Below are 16186 nucleotides of genomic sequence, written 5' to 3'. Positions count from 1 at the left end.
TTCAGATTTCCCTCAGACTTCTAAAAGTATTTCCCCCAAAGAATCCACTCATCTAATTTTAAAGGAAATATACTTCTTACACAAGACACTCCAAACTGATGCAAAATATTTATTCCAAGTTAGTTATTTTATGCAGTAGTTTTCCCCCTTAACAGACTTGTGATAACCACCTTTTAAATCTGTAAATAATGTTATCAAAATAATCTTAATCTTTGAAATCTCACAAAAATTTATATTTTACAATCCACCCTGAATATCAAGGCTGCAAGAATAACACAACATTTCCTATATCCAAATATTTTACAGCTGTACCCAAAAAGAAAAAAAAAAAAAAGAAAACGAAAACCATGTATGCTTGGTTAAGGGCTATCGTTACCCGAGCAGCCAAAAATAAAATAAAATATCCAAATTATTAGCATTAATTTAATACAATTATAACTTCAATAGTCACTTTGTCATTGACAATGATTGCTTGAGCACAGGGGTGAGTGCCCCAAGGGCTGGTAGTAGAAGCTGTTGCTGCAGACCGGTGTCTCCTCCTCTCTGCACTGCCAGCTCCCACCTGTGCATCGCCCCATATATACTGTGTCTGTGTGTGTGTGTATTTAAAAAATCTTTCCCAACACACAAACTTCTATTAAGCAGATAACAGGGAAGAACAACAACAAAAGCTAAACAAGCCAATTGCTCTCTCTTTGGGATAAGATTATTTCCCTTGTGCATGAAGTATTCAGCAACAACATAAGAAAAGGAAAAGAATGCTTTCTTTTGTATACTCCCTAAACACACAAGCTGAGTTTCCTGGGTCAGATTTGTGAACATTTATATGCCTACTTCCAGGCATCGTCATCTGATGTTTCACTGCTACTGGTCTCCGTGTCTGAGTCCTCAAACTCTGCTTTACAAGTGCTTCTCCAAGGGGAGAACAGGCTGGAACCGCGGCTCTGCAAAAAGCCGTTCTTCCCAAATCCATTTCTTCTCAGCTATGGTTAGGGAGGGAAAGAAAAAAGAAAACCATCAAAAACGATATTGGCAATGGGATCTGGAAAAGGCCAGTCCTCAACTCAATTCTAGGCAGAATGTGGACGGTGCCCTTTTTTTTTTATGTTTTATTTATTTCTGAGAGAGAGAGAAAGACAGCATGAGCAGAGGAGGGTCAGAGAGAGGGAGACACAGAATCTGAAACAGGCTCCAGGCTCTGAGCTGGCAGTCAGCAGAGAGCCCGATGCGAGACTCGAACCCACGAACTGTGAGATGATGACCTGAGCCAAAGTCGGATGCTTAAGCGACTGAGCCATCCAGGCGCCCCTAGATAGTGCCCTTCTAAGAGATCAAAGATTTCACAGAGCTGTGCTTTTCAAACTTTAATGTACAAATCAATCATTTAATGACTTTTTTTTAAAATGCAGAATCTGATTTCAGTAGGTAGGGTTTCAGATTCTGTTTTTCCAATTTTTCAATGACTGAGGAAACAGTAGCAAAATTTTTCTGTCAGCCTGTAATTTCTCTTTAAAAAAATTTTTTTTTAATGTTTTATTTATTTCTGAGAGACAGACAGGGGGAGAGAGAGAGAGAGACAGCATGAGCAGGGGAGGGTCAGAGAGAGAGGGAGCTACAGAATCTGAAACAGGCTCCAGGCTCTGAGCTGGCTGTCAGCAGAGCCCGATGTGGGGCTCGAACCCACAAACTGTGAGATCATGACCTGAGCCAAAATCGGACGCTTAACTGACTGAGCCACCCAGGCGCCTCTGTAATTTCTCTTTATAGGACTTGATACTGTTGTTATTTGTGCTGCAACATAAATGCTATAAATATAATTACATGTAAATAAAATATAAATACCACCAGAATTTAGGCTCCATGAGGTTTATAGAGACTCCTTATCTTGCTTACTACTATAAACCCTAGGATATGGCAATGTTTCACTAAGAGAAAGGCTCCAAGTATTTGTTGAATGAATTTAAATATGTTGTTTCTTGTCTCTGGCCAGAATATCCGAGGGAAATGGTAAGGCTGAGGGCAGGGGAGGCTGGGCCTGCTACTCTAGAGACCAAGGGCTGAGCCCTAACTCTGGAACACGGTCTTGTGGTTCCGGTTTAGTTAGAGCTATCAGGATGGAAGGATATACTACCTTCTGAAATCTGCAAACTGCTGACCTAGTTTCTGTATCTTCTCCTGGAGACCCCTACTGCCTAGGCAGTGATACACTTCTATTTTTACTATGGCAACTCACTTTATATTTTCTTTTCCACGGTCCTTCTCTCACACTAAACTGGGACTCCCTAAGGACAAGGATGTCCTGATTCCTTTCTCTCCTAGTCATGAACTGGTCTCCAGGAAAGGTTTATGACATACCTGCTCGGTCTTCAAGTGGAACTCTCTGAGCTCATCCTCTGTGAGGGGAAGGCAGTTCTCATCATTTTCAGGATACTCCTGCCATCCCATTGCTTTCAATAACCTGGTAGAGGAAAGTGAGGCAAAGAAAACATTTTAAGCATAAGTGGGAAGCCCACAACATTTCAGAGAAAACTTGCTTGCCTAGGGGCAATGGCACCCACTTGGAATCTTCTTTTCTCCCCAGTGGGGTAAACTTTAATTATGGCACTTAGGTGCTTGAATTAAATGAGGGATCCACAGTTGCTCTTTACAGAGCACAATGGCTATAGAGAAGATAGTAGAAGCAGAAAATAAGATCACATAAGAGCCAAAATGCCAGGGCCCTCTCTGTGCCATAGACAAAACAGAGGGAGAAATCTCACTTTTGTCTCTTATAAGCAAATTAGTCCATTTCCATATGTACCTAAGTTTTCTCTCAAGTTCATGGCATTGTGGTCTCCTTCATACTCTCGTGACTCCTAAAGTTATTCTGGACAGGAACTTCCTTTCAGGAAGGGCCTGCCAAACATGGCAGGCCCCATTTGCCATCCAGCTGCCTAGATAGCTGGCTGCTCTGTGTTCAAGGCCCTCGTTTAAAGAATGAACTCCACCCATGGAGATCTCACGCCTCCCAAGGCCCTTTATTTTGTTTATTTATTTTTATTTTCATTTATTTCAGAGAGAGAGAGACAGAGTGAACAGGGGAGGGTCAGAGAGAGAGGGAGACACAGAATCCGAAATAGGCTCCAGGCTCTGAGCTGTCAGCAGAGCCTGATGTGGGGTTTGAACCCACGAACCGTGAGATCATGACCTGAGCCGCAGGCGGACGCTTACCAACTGAGCCACCCAGGTGCCCCTTTCCAAGGCCCTTTAAAGGCATCTTGGGTTAGGAGGGCCCTAGGGCCAGTACAACAGTCCCCGAAAACAGGTTCCCCTTTCCACCTGGAGTTATAAACTGAGTCTGAAACTACACTACATGAAAGCCTTAGAGGGAAGTATAAAAAAGCTGGCAAACCTGTAAAGTAATGCCCAGAGGGCCGTAGGCCAAGCAGGGGCATACAGAGAGAACAACTTATGGTGCCCACAGACACTTCTATCTGTAGGCCAGATCCGATGTGAAATGTCTTAAGTATGTTCAAGCTTCTTACAGGCCATACACAACAAGTACTGTAATGTGATCTTCACTTACCTGTGCTCTGCTTCCAGAGAATGTGAGAGGACCTCTCCTTCCTCCTCTATAGGGAGAGTAAGACCATTCTGATGACAGCCTTCCTCTCCATTTTCCTTTGGTTCAGGTGTGCTATTGTCCTCCAACTGAAATAAGGACACACTTGGTTTAATGACCCTTTGTGGCAAGAAAAGTAATCTATAAAATTAAGGAGTCAGAACTGAGTAAAGTGCTTTTCAGAAAACAACTTCAGCTCAAAAGTCTTCTCCATTGAATAATGAGGTAATGAGGACTTGCTCACCTTACTAAGATTTCCAAAGTATACCAACTGGTCAGGATCTTAACTTCAGGTTATATCAATGGTGGCAGAGCTATTAGGTACCTATGCAATGATTTGGACTAAAGAACTACTGTGCTCAACTTTAAAAAATTCACTTTCGGGGTACCTGGGTGGCTCAAGTCAGTTGAGAGCATCCAACCCTTGATTTTGGCACAGGTCATGATCCCAGGGTAAAAAAAAAAAAAAAAAAAAGTTTACTTTCCTAGAGTTCTTACAGCTAAGTGTTGCCATCTGACAGCTGGTCAATGTTGTATAGGTGGAAACTGCAGGTCGTAGCTTTTAAGAAAGCACTTTAAAAAAGGGACAGACATTATCCCCTTTTAGGTTTTTGGCTCCTTGTCCTTTCTCTAACCAGAACGTGGATGGGAAGTATAGAGGTGCATAACTACCCAAGCCCAAGTTGACTAAAACTTAGAAGTTTCCTGATAATACCAATGAGCTCATCTTCTTATGTTTTTTAATTTTTAATGTTGATTTTGAGAGACACACACAGAGTGTGAGCGGGAGACAGGCAGAAGGAGAGGGAGACACAGAATCCGAAGCAGGTTCCAGGTTCAGAGCTGTCGGCACAGAGTCTGATGTGGGACTCGAACTCACAAACTGTGAGACCATGACCTGAGCTGAGGTCGGACGCTTAACTAGCCGAGCCACCCAGATGCCCCGGGCTCACCCCCTTAAACTGCAACCTCTAACTTTCCTGTTGTAGGATACAAAAACAAAACCAACCAAACAAACAAAAAAACCTCTTGTTTTACGGTTCTATTTGTCAGATTTTCTTAAAAAAAAAAAAAAAAAAAAAGTTTTAATGTATTTGACCTAAGCTGAAGTCAAATGCTTAACCAACTGGGCCACCCAGGTGCCGTCAGATTTTCTTTTATTGCAAGTAAATATAATCCTAACTGATAAAAGCTTCTGTAGTTTACCAATTTCTTACAGCACTGACCAGTTCAAAACTTTAAAAAACGCACAACTATAACATGGGAAAACCCCTATGTTGCCCCAGAAAAATCCTATGCTCTTACGTCCTCCAGCTTGTCACAGTCTCTGTTCTCTGAGAAGTCTCCATTCCGGTCATCCTTCAGAGTCTTCAGGAACTCACTCTTTCTGTCGGTAGTTCGGCGGGTCAGCTTGGTCAGGCGAGAGGAGCTGATCTCAATCGGAGGAGTAGTGCTGGAGGGACTCTGGGCAAATATCACAAATAGGTTGCTCCTGACAGCAAAGAACAAGAACTGGGATTCTCTGGGTCACTTCTATATGGTAGTGATTTACAGAATCTGGTAGCCTATTTATCTGTCTTTTACTGAAAATAAACTATCCTTTTTCATATAAACAGACTTCAGCTTCGCAGGGTTTTTGCAGTTAAGACTGTACGGCTTATATAGTACTTCTTCGTTTACAGACTTGAGCAATAATGCTGGTCTAAAATAGTCTACCACAGAGCAACTACTAACTACTCAGCTACTGTCTGTCTCTGGATGCTAACAGGGTCAAGAAATGACTCTGAGATATGCACAGCTATAAAGAAAATGGAATTAGAGCTGTACACGTCACACCGTGTATCTTAGTATATGTAAGTAAATGAGAAATGGCAATTTTAGAAAAGGCTGTTTGGCCTTGTCCTCACTCACCTCTTTAGGAGAGCTTAAAACTGCACCACCAGCCAGTACTACTGGTTTTGTAACAGAGACTGGACTGGTAAAAGCAGACTCCCGGCTAGAGGAAAGAGATCCTGATTTGTGTTCCATTCTGTTAGCTTTCCATGCACTGGGCTACACAGGAAGAAAGAATAAATCAGTCAAAACAAGTCAAAACAAGACAGATGCTCAGCCTGGAAATCTTTCTGATATGTAAGAACCCGAGTTCTAAGAGCTTTCCCATCTTAACATGTTTGGGAGGCATGCAACCTCTTTCTGATGTTAGGCACTTGAAGGAGAAAAAAACAAATGGGAACCAGAAGGGTCATGGGATATTAATAGGTATTTCTCAAAAAGAAAGCTCTGGTTCAATAACTGTGGGAGAAGTTGAGGTAAATAAAGTTCAACAGATTTCTTTACTGTGCTATTTCTCAAAGCATTTAATCATATGTGAATATAGCGTTTTCCAAACTTACTGGACCCAAAAATGTTTTCTTTTATGGTGTACTTATTAATCTCTGATGAAATCAGATTCTTATAAAAAAAAAAAAAAGCAAATCACAGTAATGCTGCTTTCTAGAAGCAACTCTGATGGCAGGAGGCTAAGGGTAGTTCTAGGAGGCCAGGGCAGACAATGTAAATGGCTAGGCAATGCTGATCTGTTCCCTTCTTTGCTTGGCCTTGTGGAGCCTAGGCCTATTCTGCCATGCTGGCCCTAGACCCAATTTTGATGACAGCATAGTGAAGCTGGATTTTTTTTTTGGACTCAATCACACTGTCTGAGGAGAACAGGAAGACAAAGCACATGGAGTGAGGCTGAAGTAAGTGGAAAATATCCATTTTTCCAGAATGGAACAATCAGGACAGAGAAGGTCAGGACAAAGGAAGGATGAGTGTAAAGAATTCCTTTCTTGGTATTAAACAGGATACTATAGACTTCAGGAAGGGAATTAACGTAAATGAGTATCTACCAGACGCTTGTTATACTGTTTGCATTCTTAGTCCAATTAGGTATAATTATTATGTTGACTTTTATGAAAGTTACACAATTTGTCCAAGGTTACTCAAGTAGTATACAGTATGTTTTCTTGTAATGCCTCCAAAAAGAACATGCAAGCAGATTAGAGAGACAATGACCCAAGTGAAATGGAGATTAATTTTTTTCTTGCACTGATCAAAATCTAAAGATGGCCACTTATATAGGCTAAATGTCAAAGTTCCTCAGTGGCTTCCACAGAGCTGTAGATGGTTACCAGATGCCTTGTCTTTCTTTTAACATTATCACACTTGCTTTTCTGCCACAGTAGTATGAAAAGTTTACCAGACAGTGTTACATGCAACAGGATACCTACGTCTCTGCCCAACTTTATTCCAATTTAATCTTAATTTTCAGTAACTCAAACACTATGCTATATAGCTGGCTGCTCACTGGACAAAACTATTATGCTCCATGCCCTCTTTTATTAGAGAAATTATGGATGTAGAAATCCATCAAAATGAACCACATATCAACCATGGCTGGGTTTTCTTTTTTTTTAATGTTTATTTATTTTGAAAGAGAAAGACAAAGAGCGCAAGTGAACATCAGCAGGTGAGAGGCAGACAGAGAATCCGAAGCAGGCTAGACACCGCCAGTGCAGAGCCTGATGCTGGATTTGATCCCACAAATCGTGAGATCATGACCTGAACCGAAATCAAGAGTCAGACGCTTAACTGACTGAGCCACCCAGGCACCCCTCAACACAGTTTTTTAAAAAATGTCCTCTCTTTTCCTTCAAACTCCAAGTCAATCCCAATGCTCTCCACCTCAAATGATCTTGCCTTCTCCTACTGGACTTAGAAGCCAGAAGTCACTAGATCAAACTTTCCCCAATTCCCTCCTTTACACCTCAAGTTTAATGGCTTCCTACACCCTTTCTACCATTCTACACTTGTTCATTCTTTCCTTTAAAAACTTATCAATTATTTCCTCCCTTCAATCTAAGAAGTTCTTTCACTTTATCTACAAACATGCTAAGCCACCTTAATGAAGGTGAAAAAAACCCAAACACATTTATTTTCCTTTATACTACCATCCTTTTATTGCCAAGCTTTTCTGCATTGTCAGTATCTGCTGTTTTACACTTGCTCATTATTTCTTACTGTTCAACTCTCTACAACATTCACCTCCATTCCCATTTTAATAAAATAGCTCTTTCAGGGCACCTAGGTGGCTCAGTCAGATGAGCATCCAACCTTAGCTCAGGTCACAATCTCATGGTTTGTGAGTTGAAGTCCACATTGGGCTCACTGCTGTCAGCCTGTCAGTGCAGAGCCTGCTTCAGATCCTCTGTCCCTCTCCTCTAACCTCTCCCCCCAGATAAATATTAAATAAACAAACAAATAAATAAGCAAGCAAGCTCTTTCAATAAATAACCAAAAATCTTGTTGGAAGGCCAGCTGGCTCTTAATTTAAAAATCTGTTTTTGGAGACTGCTATTACCCATCTTTTCAGAACCTGTCCCCCTTTCCTTTCTGGATTCCCCTAGGTCTTTTCAGTGGATGCAGGCATTCCCCAAGACTCTAGCCTCAGTGTTCTGCTGTGGTTAACCAGTTATTTGTAACTGTTTAATCACTTAAATTGTTGAGACAATGTAGATTAATATGTAAAACTGTGTCCCTACCTCTAACCTCTCTCCTGAGGGTTTTATTATTATTTTTTAATGTTTTTTTTTTTTAATATTTTTTATTTATTTTTAGGGGAGAGAGAGAGAGAGACAGCGTGAGCAGGGGAGGGTCAGAGAGAGAGGGAGATAACAGACTCTGAAATTGGCTCCAGGCTCTGAGCTGGCAGTCAGCACAGAGCCCGACGCGGGGCTCGAACCCACGAACCGCGAGATCATGACCTAAGCGAAAGTCGGACGCTTAACAGACTAAGCCACCCAGGCGCCCCTTTTAATGTTTATTTTTGAGAGAGAGACACACACACAGAGTCTGAAAGCAGGCTCCAGGCTCTGAGCTGTCAGCACAGAGCGTGATTCATGAGATCTCATGAATCGTGAGATCATGACTTGAGCTGAAGTCGGACGCTTAACTGACTGAGCCACCTAGGTGTGCTCTCTCTCCTGAGTTTTCATAAAGACCTCCATGATTGGACTGGCTTGAGCAGTACTTCCCCCTACTAATTCCCAACTACCAGCCATATTTAAGCATTTGTCTTTTCCCAATCATGACATGTTTTGCCTTCCTTCCTTTCCTTCCCCTTCCCCCCCTCCTCTTTCTTTTGGTTAACAATGGTTCCTCTGCCTCAAAAGCCCCATCTACTTGCTCCCTAACAAACTTCTACTGTTCTTTTTTTTTTTTTTAAGTACTCTCTATGCCCAATGTGGGGTTCGAACTCACAATCCCAAGATCAAGAATCACATATTTCATGGGCTGAGCCAGCCAGGCACCCCAAACTTCTACTGTTTTGAAACTACTATTTATTGACTTAGGCTGTGCCAATATTATATTTCAAGTACTTTCAAAACTTTAATTTCATTCTTTTGCCACAATTATGTAACAGATATAATTCACTCCTATTTTTAAGGAAACAAGTTTAGCAAAACTGAGTAACTTACTGAAAATCATAGCCCTAGAGAGCAGCATGAAGTTTGACTCTAAAACCTGAATTCTCAACTTCCTCTTTTTTCATCCTTCAGGATAGGACGCATTTTGGAGCAGTGGAAAGAGCTCTGGATTGAAGTTAGACAAACCTGGTTTAAGAGTCCTAGCTCCATCACTTTATTAGCTATGTAATCTCATATTACAGAATTTTCTGCATTTTAGGATTAGAGGAATAAGTGTTATAGAATATACGTAAAAGGCCTAATGAAGGTCTTGGAATTTATAAAAGGATGTCAACAAATGGCAATTCTTTCCTCTTCTACTTCAAAACCCAGTTCATGGGAATGCCAACTGGTGCAGCCACTCTGGAAAACAGTATGGAGGCTCCTCAAAAAATTAAAAATAGAACTACCCTACAACCCAGCAACTGCACTATTAGGTATTTATCCAAGGGATACAGGTATGCTGTTTTGAAGGAACACATGCACCCCAATGTTTATAGCAGCACTGTCAATAATAGCCAAAGTATGGAAAGAGCCCAAATGTCCATAGATGGATGAATGGATAAAGAAAATGTATGTGTATACACACACACACACACACAATGGAGTACTAGCTATCAAAAAGAATGAAATCTTGCTTTGCAACTACGTGGTTGGAACTACAGGGTATCATGCTAAGCTAAGTTAGTCAAAGAAAGACAAGTGTCATATGACTTCACTCATATGAGGACTTTTAAGATACAAAACAGATGAACATAAGGGAAGCAAAAATAATTAAAAAAAGAGGGGACAAAACATGAGAGGCTCTTAAATATGGAGAACAAACAGAGGGTTACTTGAGGGACTGTGGGAAGGGGGGGATGGGATAAATAGGTAAGGGGCATTAAGGAATCTACTCCTGAAATCATTGTTGTACTATATGCTAACTTGGTGTAAATTAAAAAATAAAAAATATTAAAAAATAATTAAAAAAAAAAACAGTTCAAATATGACCTTATCTATAAAGACTCTGAGGAGAACATTTTATGCATCTCTCTCCACTTGATGGCAAACTCTTTAAGATTATTTTGGTGTTTGTTGTTTTATTTTATTTTTTTTTAATATTTTTATTTATTTCTAGGATAGAGAGAGACAGCATGAGCAGGGGAGGGTCAGAGAGAGAGGGAGTCACAGACTGAAACAGGCTCCAGGCTCTGAGCTGGCAGTCAGCACAGAGCCCGACACGGGGCTCGAACCCACGAACCGCGAGATCATGACCTGAGCTGAAAGTCGGACGCTTAACCGACTACGCCACCCAGGTGCCCCTGTTGTTTTATTTTAGAAACAGAGAGAGTAGGAGCAAGGAAGAGGGCAGAGGAGAAAGAGAATCCCAACCACGCTCCATGTTCAGTGTGGAGCCCGACAGGGAGCTTGATCCCGCAACCCTAGGGTTATGACCTGAACCAAAATCAGTAGTCTGACACTCAATCGACTGAGCCACCAAGGCACCCCAAAGATTATTCTGTGCGTCTAGTGACAGTTTTTATTTTATTATTTTTTTAAATTTATTTTTGAGAGAGAGAGAGACAGAGTGTGAGTGGGGGAGGGGCAGAGAGAGAGAAGGAGACACAGAATCCAAAGCTGGCTCCAGACTTTAAGCTGTCAGCACAGAGCCCAACACGGGGATTGAACTCACTAACTGAGATCATGACCTGAGCTGAAGTCAGATGCTTAACTGACTGAGCTACCCAGGTGCCCCATCTAGTGACACAGTTTTTAATACATAGATATTCAATGTCTGGAGAAAATTAATGAATGGATAAATCCACATGTTTCCCAGTCATCTCACCTCTTCCTTCAATACCTCACATTTCATATTCCCAGAACCATTCTCATTAAGTGTTCCTGAAATCTGATCTTTCTCTCTTTTATACCTCTAGTGAAACAGCTCCACAGTTATCCCAGTTTCTCAGAGAAGAACACATGATGTCCTGTGTTCTGCCTCTAATTTGCTTCCCACTGTGTGCCTTCACCACCTCCCTTGTGTGCCAGCTTTCTTCATCCCTGTTCAGGCTTCATTACCTTATACAAGGACAATAACAGCTTTTACTTTAGTTTTCCTATTTTCATTCTATTTTCCACTTAGGATAGTCCTATACAACAGGGCTAAACTAATCTTAAGCTTTGTGTCCTGACTTTTGTTCTTGCTACTTCTTCACCCTCAAAAGCTTTCCTAGATGTTTGAGGACATGATATTGTTTTTATACCCTCTATAATCTAACAGAACACTCTGCACACATTTCAAATTAAGTAACACTTATAAGAATTCTTTATAGGGGCGCCTGGGTGGCTTAGTCGGTTAAGCGTCCGACTTTCGCTTGGGTCATGATCTCGCAGTTCGTGGGTTCGAGCCCCGCGTCGGGCTCTGTGCTGACTGTCGGCTCAGAGCCTGGAGCCTGTTTCAGAGTCTGTCACTCCCTCTCTCTCTGACCCTCCCCTGCTCACGCTGTCTCTCTCTCCTAGAAATAAATAAATAAATAAATAAAACATTAAAAAAAAAAAAGAATTCTTTATAAATTTTTTTTTAAATGTTTTATTTATTTCTGAGAGAGAGAGAGAGACAGCATGAACAGGGGAGGGTCAGAGAGAGAGGGAGACACAGAATCCGAAACAGGCTCCAGGCTCTGAGCTGGCAGCACAGGGCCCGACATGGGGCTCGAACCCACGAACCATGAGATCATGACCTGAGCCGAAGTGGGACACTTAACCAACTGAGCCACCCAGGCGCCCCTAATTCTTTATAACTTCTTAAGGAATGGAGCAAACATAAAGTGTGATGGCATATTGATAATAATAGCTATAACTTATTAGCACTTACTATATGCCAGCTTTAAGTACTTCAAAAAACATTCTTATCTATTCCTCACAAAAACCTTAAAAGATGGGAATTATTACCCCATTTTATAGATGATCAAACTGGGACTTAGAACTTAAGAAACTTGACCACAGTTATATCACAAAGAAGGTGCAAGGTGAACTCACTACACTCAAAAGCCCTGCTATTAATATCCATGCCACATTATTTCTTCGATAGTACTTGCTCCCTTGATTTAAATTCACATTCTTTCCCTTCTACATCAAACAAATATCCTAAACCCTTTCAAAGATAATTCAACTTGTCAATCAGTTTTATTCCCACTCATTTCTTCCTGGGCCATGATTCTTTAATGACTTCTTTGAAGTAAATTCCAAGTTGCTCCCATGGGCTTCTTCCTATGGATTTCTTCATCCTTTCACTTAACTTTACAATCATCTATATTCTATTTCCTTTTACTGTCAAGTATTAAAGTTGTCACTTCCTCTACTTCCATCTACATAATTCCAGGATCCCCTGAGATCTTGTTTTGTCCCTACACTACTAAAACCTCAAGTCAAAGGTCACGTAAGCCTCTCCAACTGCTAAGCTCAAAACCCTTTTATCACTTATTTTCCTCAAATGGTCAATAGCAGCTGTCAAGTGTGGACAACCCCAGCTGCTATCTAAACTCACCTCCCCAGATTTTTGTGACAGCATAGTATTTTTTTTTTTTTAACTTTTTCTGATGTTTTATTTATTTCTGAGAGAGAGAGAGAGAGAGTGAGCAGGGGAGGGTCAGAGAGCGAGGGAGATATAGAATCTGAAACAGGCTCCAGGCTCTGAGCTGGCTGTCAGCACAGAGCCCGATGTGGGGCTTGAACTCACGAACCATGAGATCGTAACCTGAGCTGAAGTCTGACACTTAATCGACTGAGCCACCCAGGCGCCCCGTGCATGGTATTTTTTTTGAATTACAATTTCTTAGTCCTATGGACTATATTGTTATTTTCCTAATATTTATAAGACATTAAATATTTCCTCAAGTTTTATTTTCCCATTCTTTACTCTTCTATCCTCTTCCCTTGGAGATCTTATCTACCCTAAAAGCTTCATTCATTACCACTAGGATAAGGACCCCCAGTCTGGATATTTCCCCAGTGCTCCCAGGAGTAATTAAAACGATCATCCACTATCCCTCAAATATGCCTAGTGTTTTCTGCTTTCAGAACTTGTATTTAACTATCTCTTCTTACTGTGTGCAATGCTCTCCAGACTCTTTTCTGCCCATCCAAATCTGGACAATTCTCCAAAGATCAGATCAAGTTAGTTTTCAGTAAAATTTTCTTCAATGGTCATGATGTGAACTGATCTTGTTCCTATAAACTGAACACTAAACAGTGTTTAATTTAGTTATTCCAAGTCTGTTTTGAATTTGTTATTAGCAGGTTATTATTTCATTTCACATATATCACATGACCTTTCATATTGTTGTATCTTGTTATCTCAATAAGACTTTCAGCTCATGACTAATGTTGTACTTTTCTGTACTGCTCACAACCACCAAACATAGTGGTTACACACAGATGAAAATGAATAAATGCTCACTGGTTTCCTGCTCAATAACAAAGTAAATTCTAATTATTTCTGTACAGTGGTTAGAATTCATTTAAGCAATTATTATGTGCTTTTGTTAAGGAGCTAAAGATACAAATATGAAAATGACCTGAAGGCTGCTCTGTAAGTAAAGAAATAAAGAGCTCTAAGAGGGGTGCCTGGGCGGCTCAGTCAGTTGAGTATCTGACTTCGGCTCAGGTCATGCTCTCATGGTTTGTGGGTTTAAACCCCGCTTTGGGTTCTGTACTGACAGCTCAGAGCCTGGAGCCTGCTTCAAATTCTATGTCTCCCTCTCTCTCTGCCGCTCCTCTGCTCACATTCTGTCTCTCTCCAAAATAAACAATAAAAAAATGTTTTTAATAATAAAAAAGATCCAATAAAGTGTTATAAATATGATAAGAGACAGGAGCACCACTCAATTAGAGATAAAAGGATGAATTAGATCTTTAGATGTATGTGATAGAAAAGGATTCACAGGACAGATAACATGAACTTGAAAGCAGATAATTTCCCAGGTAAAAGAAAGATGGGATAGTAAAATATAAAAGATGGATTAGACTTAGGGTATAAAGAATTATATAAGCCACTGCTAAAGAGTCTGGCCACTGTATTATAACATCAGGGTTGGCAAGCAACAATCCATGGGTCAGAGGCTTGTTTTCATATGGCCCATGACCTAATAATATTTTACATTTTTCAAGCACTGTAAAACAAACAAAAAACACAAGGGGAAAGGAGAAAAGGTAACAAAGACCATACGTCATAAGTGACTGGCAAAGCCTAAAATATTTATTATTTGGCTCTTCACAGAAGTTTACCAAACCCTTCTGTAAATGGTTTGGAATTGCTGAAGTGATTGAGGAAAGGATGTGATATATTCAAATTATTTCACGATCATCAGTCTGACAATTCTGTATAAGATGAATGTAGAGAGATGAAGAAATAGAAGAGGACACAACAACGAGTAAATGGGAGGTGAAAAGGGCATAGGACATCACAGAGGGAATAACTGACAGGGGACTTTATAACTGCTTCATAGAGGGGAATGAGTAACAAAGAGGAAAGAAGCAGCCAATCTAGATAACTGCCCGAGTGATCAGATGGATGTTGATGCTATTAATAGAAACAGCAAATTAGGAGAAGCAGGTTTATGAAATGAAGCTCAGGAGAATGAGAAACCTACTAAGAATCCAGATGGCAGCAGTAGAGAGTTTGGAGACACAGTGAACTACTATATATATATACATACACATTAGATACTGAATTTATATACACATTAGGTACTAAATGAATATCTGGTGAATAATTCAACAGAAAAAAATGAATTTACTCAAGTTTTTCCTGATTTATTACCAAACTTCTACTGTATAAAGTTCTTATACTAATTCCAAATCATACCTTGGAAGGTGGTGGTGCAGGCTTAGGAACCAGGTTCTTATAGACACTTGGAACCATGGTTGATGATTTGTTCCCATTTGCATGGTGAGATCCTGGGGAGGTGAATGCAGCAGAGAAGGCAGCAGAAGGATCTTCTTTGGAAACTTTTTTGATGACTAGCATTTTGGAGGGCTGCTTGGCACTAGGTGGGTTTTCTGTGAAACACAATAGTTGAAAAGACAAAAGAATGTCAACCAATGGTTAACATGAAGCACAGTTTATATGAAGTCTTCACTTTCAACAAGAGCCGACAGTTGAGACTGAGGGACAAACGTTTTCTGGTGTGCACTTAACAGATACTCTCAAAAGTGACAATACTTGGGAACTACAGGAAAAAGGCAACACATGAAGCTAAATTCATAAAGCAACCAGGAAGCCCAAAGACGTTAGTAGTCCTTCAGGGGCTTAGTATGTCTAGCGTATGGTGTGATCACTCAGGCACACACCAACAAGAATATATCCAGGGGTGGCAGTTCCTGTCAGCAGGGGAATGGAGAGAGATGTGGAAACTGGGAAAAGGAGACTACCATGGGACCTTCTAATTAGACAAAATAGAGGCAAGTTTTACACTATAAACAAAGCAAAAATCATACAACAAGCACCCTTAATTCTATAACTCAAGATCCAAAACCAGTACTTAGATATGCTAAAGCCTTCCCAGTAAGATGCCTAACTACTGCCTTAATAGGTCTAATGTAGAAATGAGGAAGTCTCATTTGTAAATGCCAACAATTCCAAAACTATAGATCAGGTTTGGTATGAAATACATTGATTTGTCTGTGAATTTCTTTTATAAAGCTAGTTACTTCTAACACATACACATAAATGGTGTATTTATATGTTCTCACCTTGCCTTCTACAACAAGGAACATTTAATTGCCAAACCTGCCCCCCACCACCCCCACCAAAGAAAAAAAACTCAACTGGAGCCTGGCTGAACAAAATACTCTATAGGATGTGGTATTATGCAGCCTTTCAAAGAACATTTTAGAAGAGTATCCAGTAATATGAAAGAATGCTTAGTACATATTATATATGCTTCCAAATATTTAGTAGACAACTATAACAACATAAAATTCAATTGAATTGTTACAAATGAATTAGCAATGTTAATTAAACATTACTACTTATAAGCTTTAGATTATTCTCCCTTTGCTTAAAATCTGCTTTCAAATACAGGGCTCTATAAAGCTC

The 16186-nt window shown here is 40.3% G+C and overlaps 1 protein-coding gene across 3 annotated transcripts in view; it reads right to left on the bottom strand.

The window, feature by feature from the left end:
- Positions 1-89: 89 nt before the first annotated feature.
- The window catches only part of GPBP1L1 (GC-rich promoter binding protein 1 like 1), a 69156-nt gene continuing 53059 nt past the window's right edge, over positions 90-16186 (bottom strand). For all 3 annotated transcript variants that reach the window (XM_039254804.1, XM_039254803.1, XM_039254802.1), the window contains 6 exons: positions 14954-15147; positions 5513-5653; positions 4907-5065; positions 3566-3690; positions 2356-2458; positions 90-983 (listed from right to left, as the gene is read on the bottom strand). In XM_039254804.1, the coding sequence (XP_039110735.1) occupies positions 831-983; positions 2356-2458; positions 3566-3690; positions 4907-5065; positions 5513-5653; positions 14954-15147 (875 nt within the window). In that variant the 3' untranslated portion in view covers positions 90-830. The remainder of the gene's footprint in view (positions 984-2355; positions 2459-3565; positions 3691-4906; positions 5066-5512; positions 5654-14953; positions 15148-16186) is intronic.

Source organism: Hyaena hyaena, unplaced genomic scaffold, assembly GCF_003009895.1.
Source record: "Hyaena hyaena isolate Hyena2069 unplaced genomic scaffold, ASM300989v1 scaffold_503, whole genome shotgun sequence".
In the NCBI taxonomy this organism is placed as follows: Eukaryota; Metazoa; Chordata; class Mammalia; order Carnivora; family Hyaenidae; genus Hyaena; species Hyaena hyaena.
Note: the sequence above shows the minus strand (reverse complement) of the source record. Positions and strands in the feature narration are given on the sequence as shown.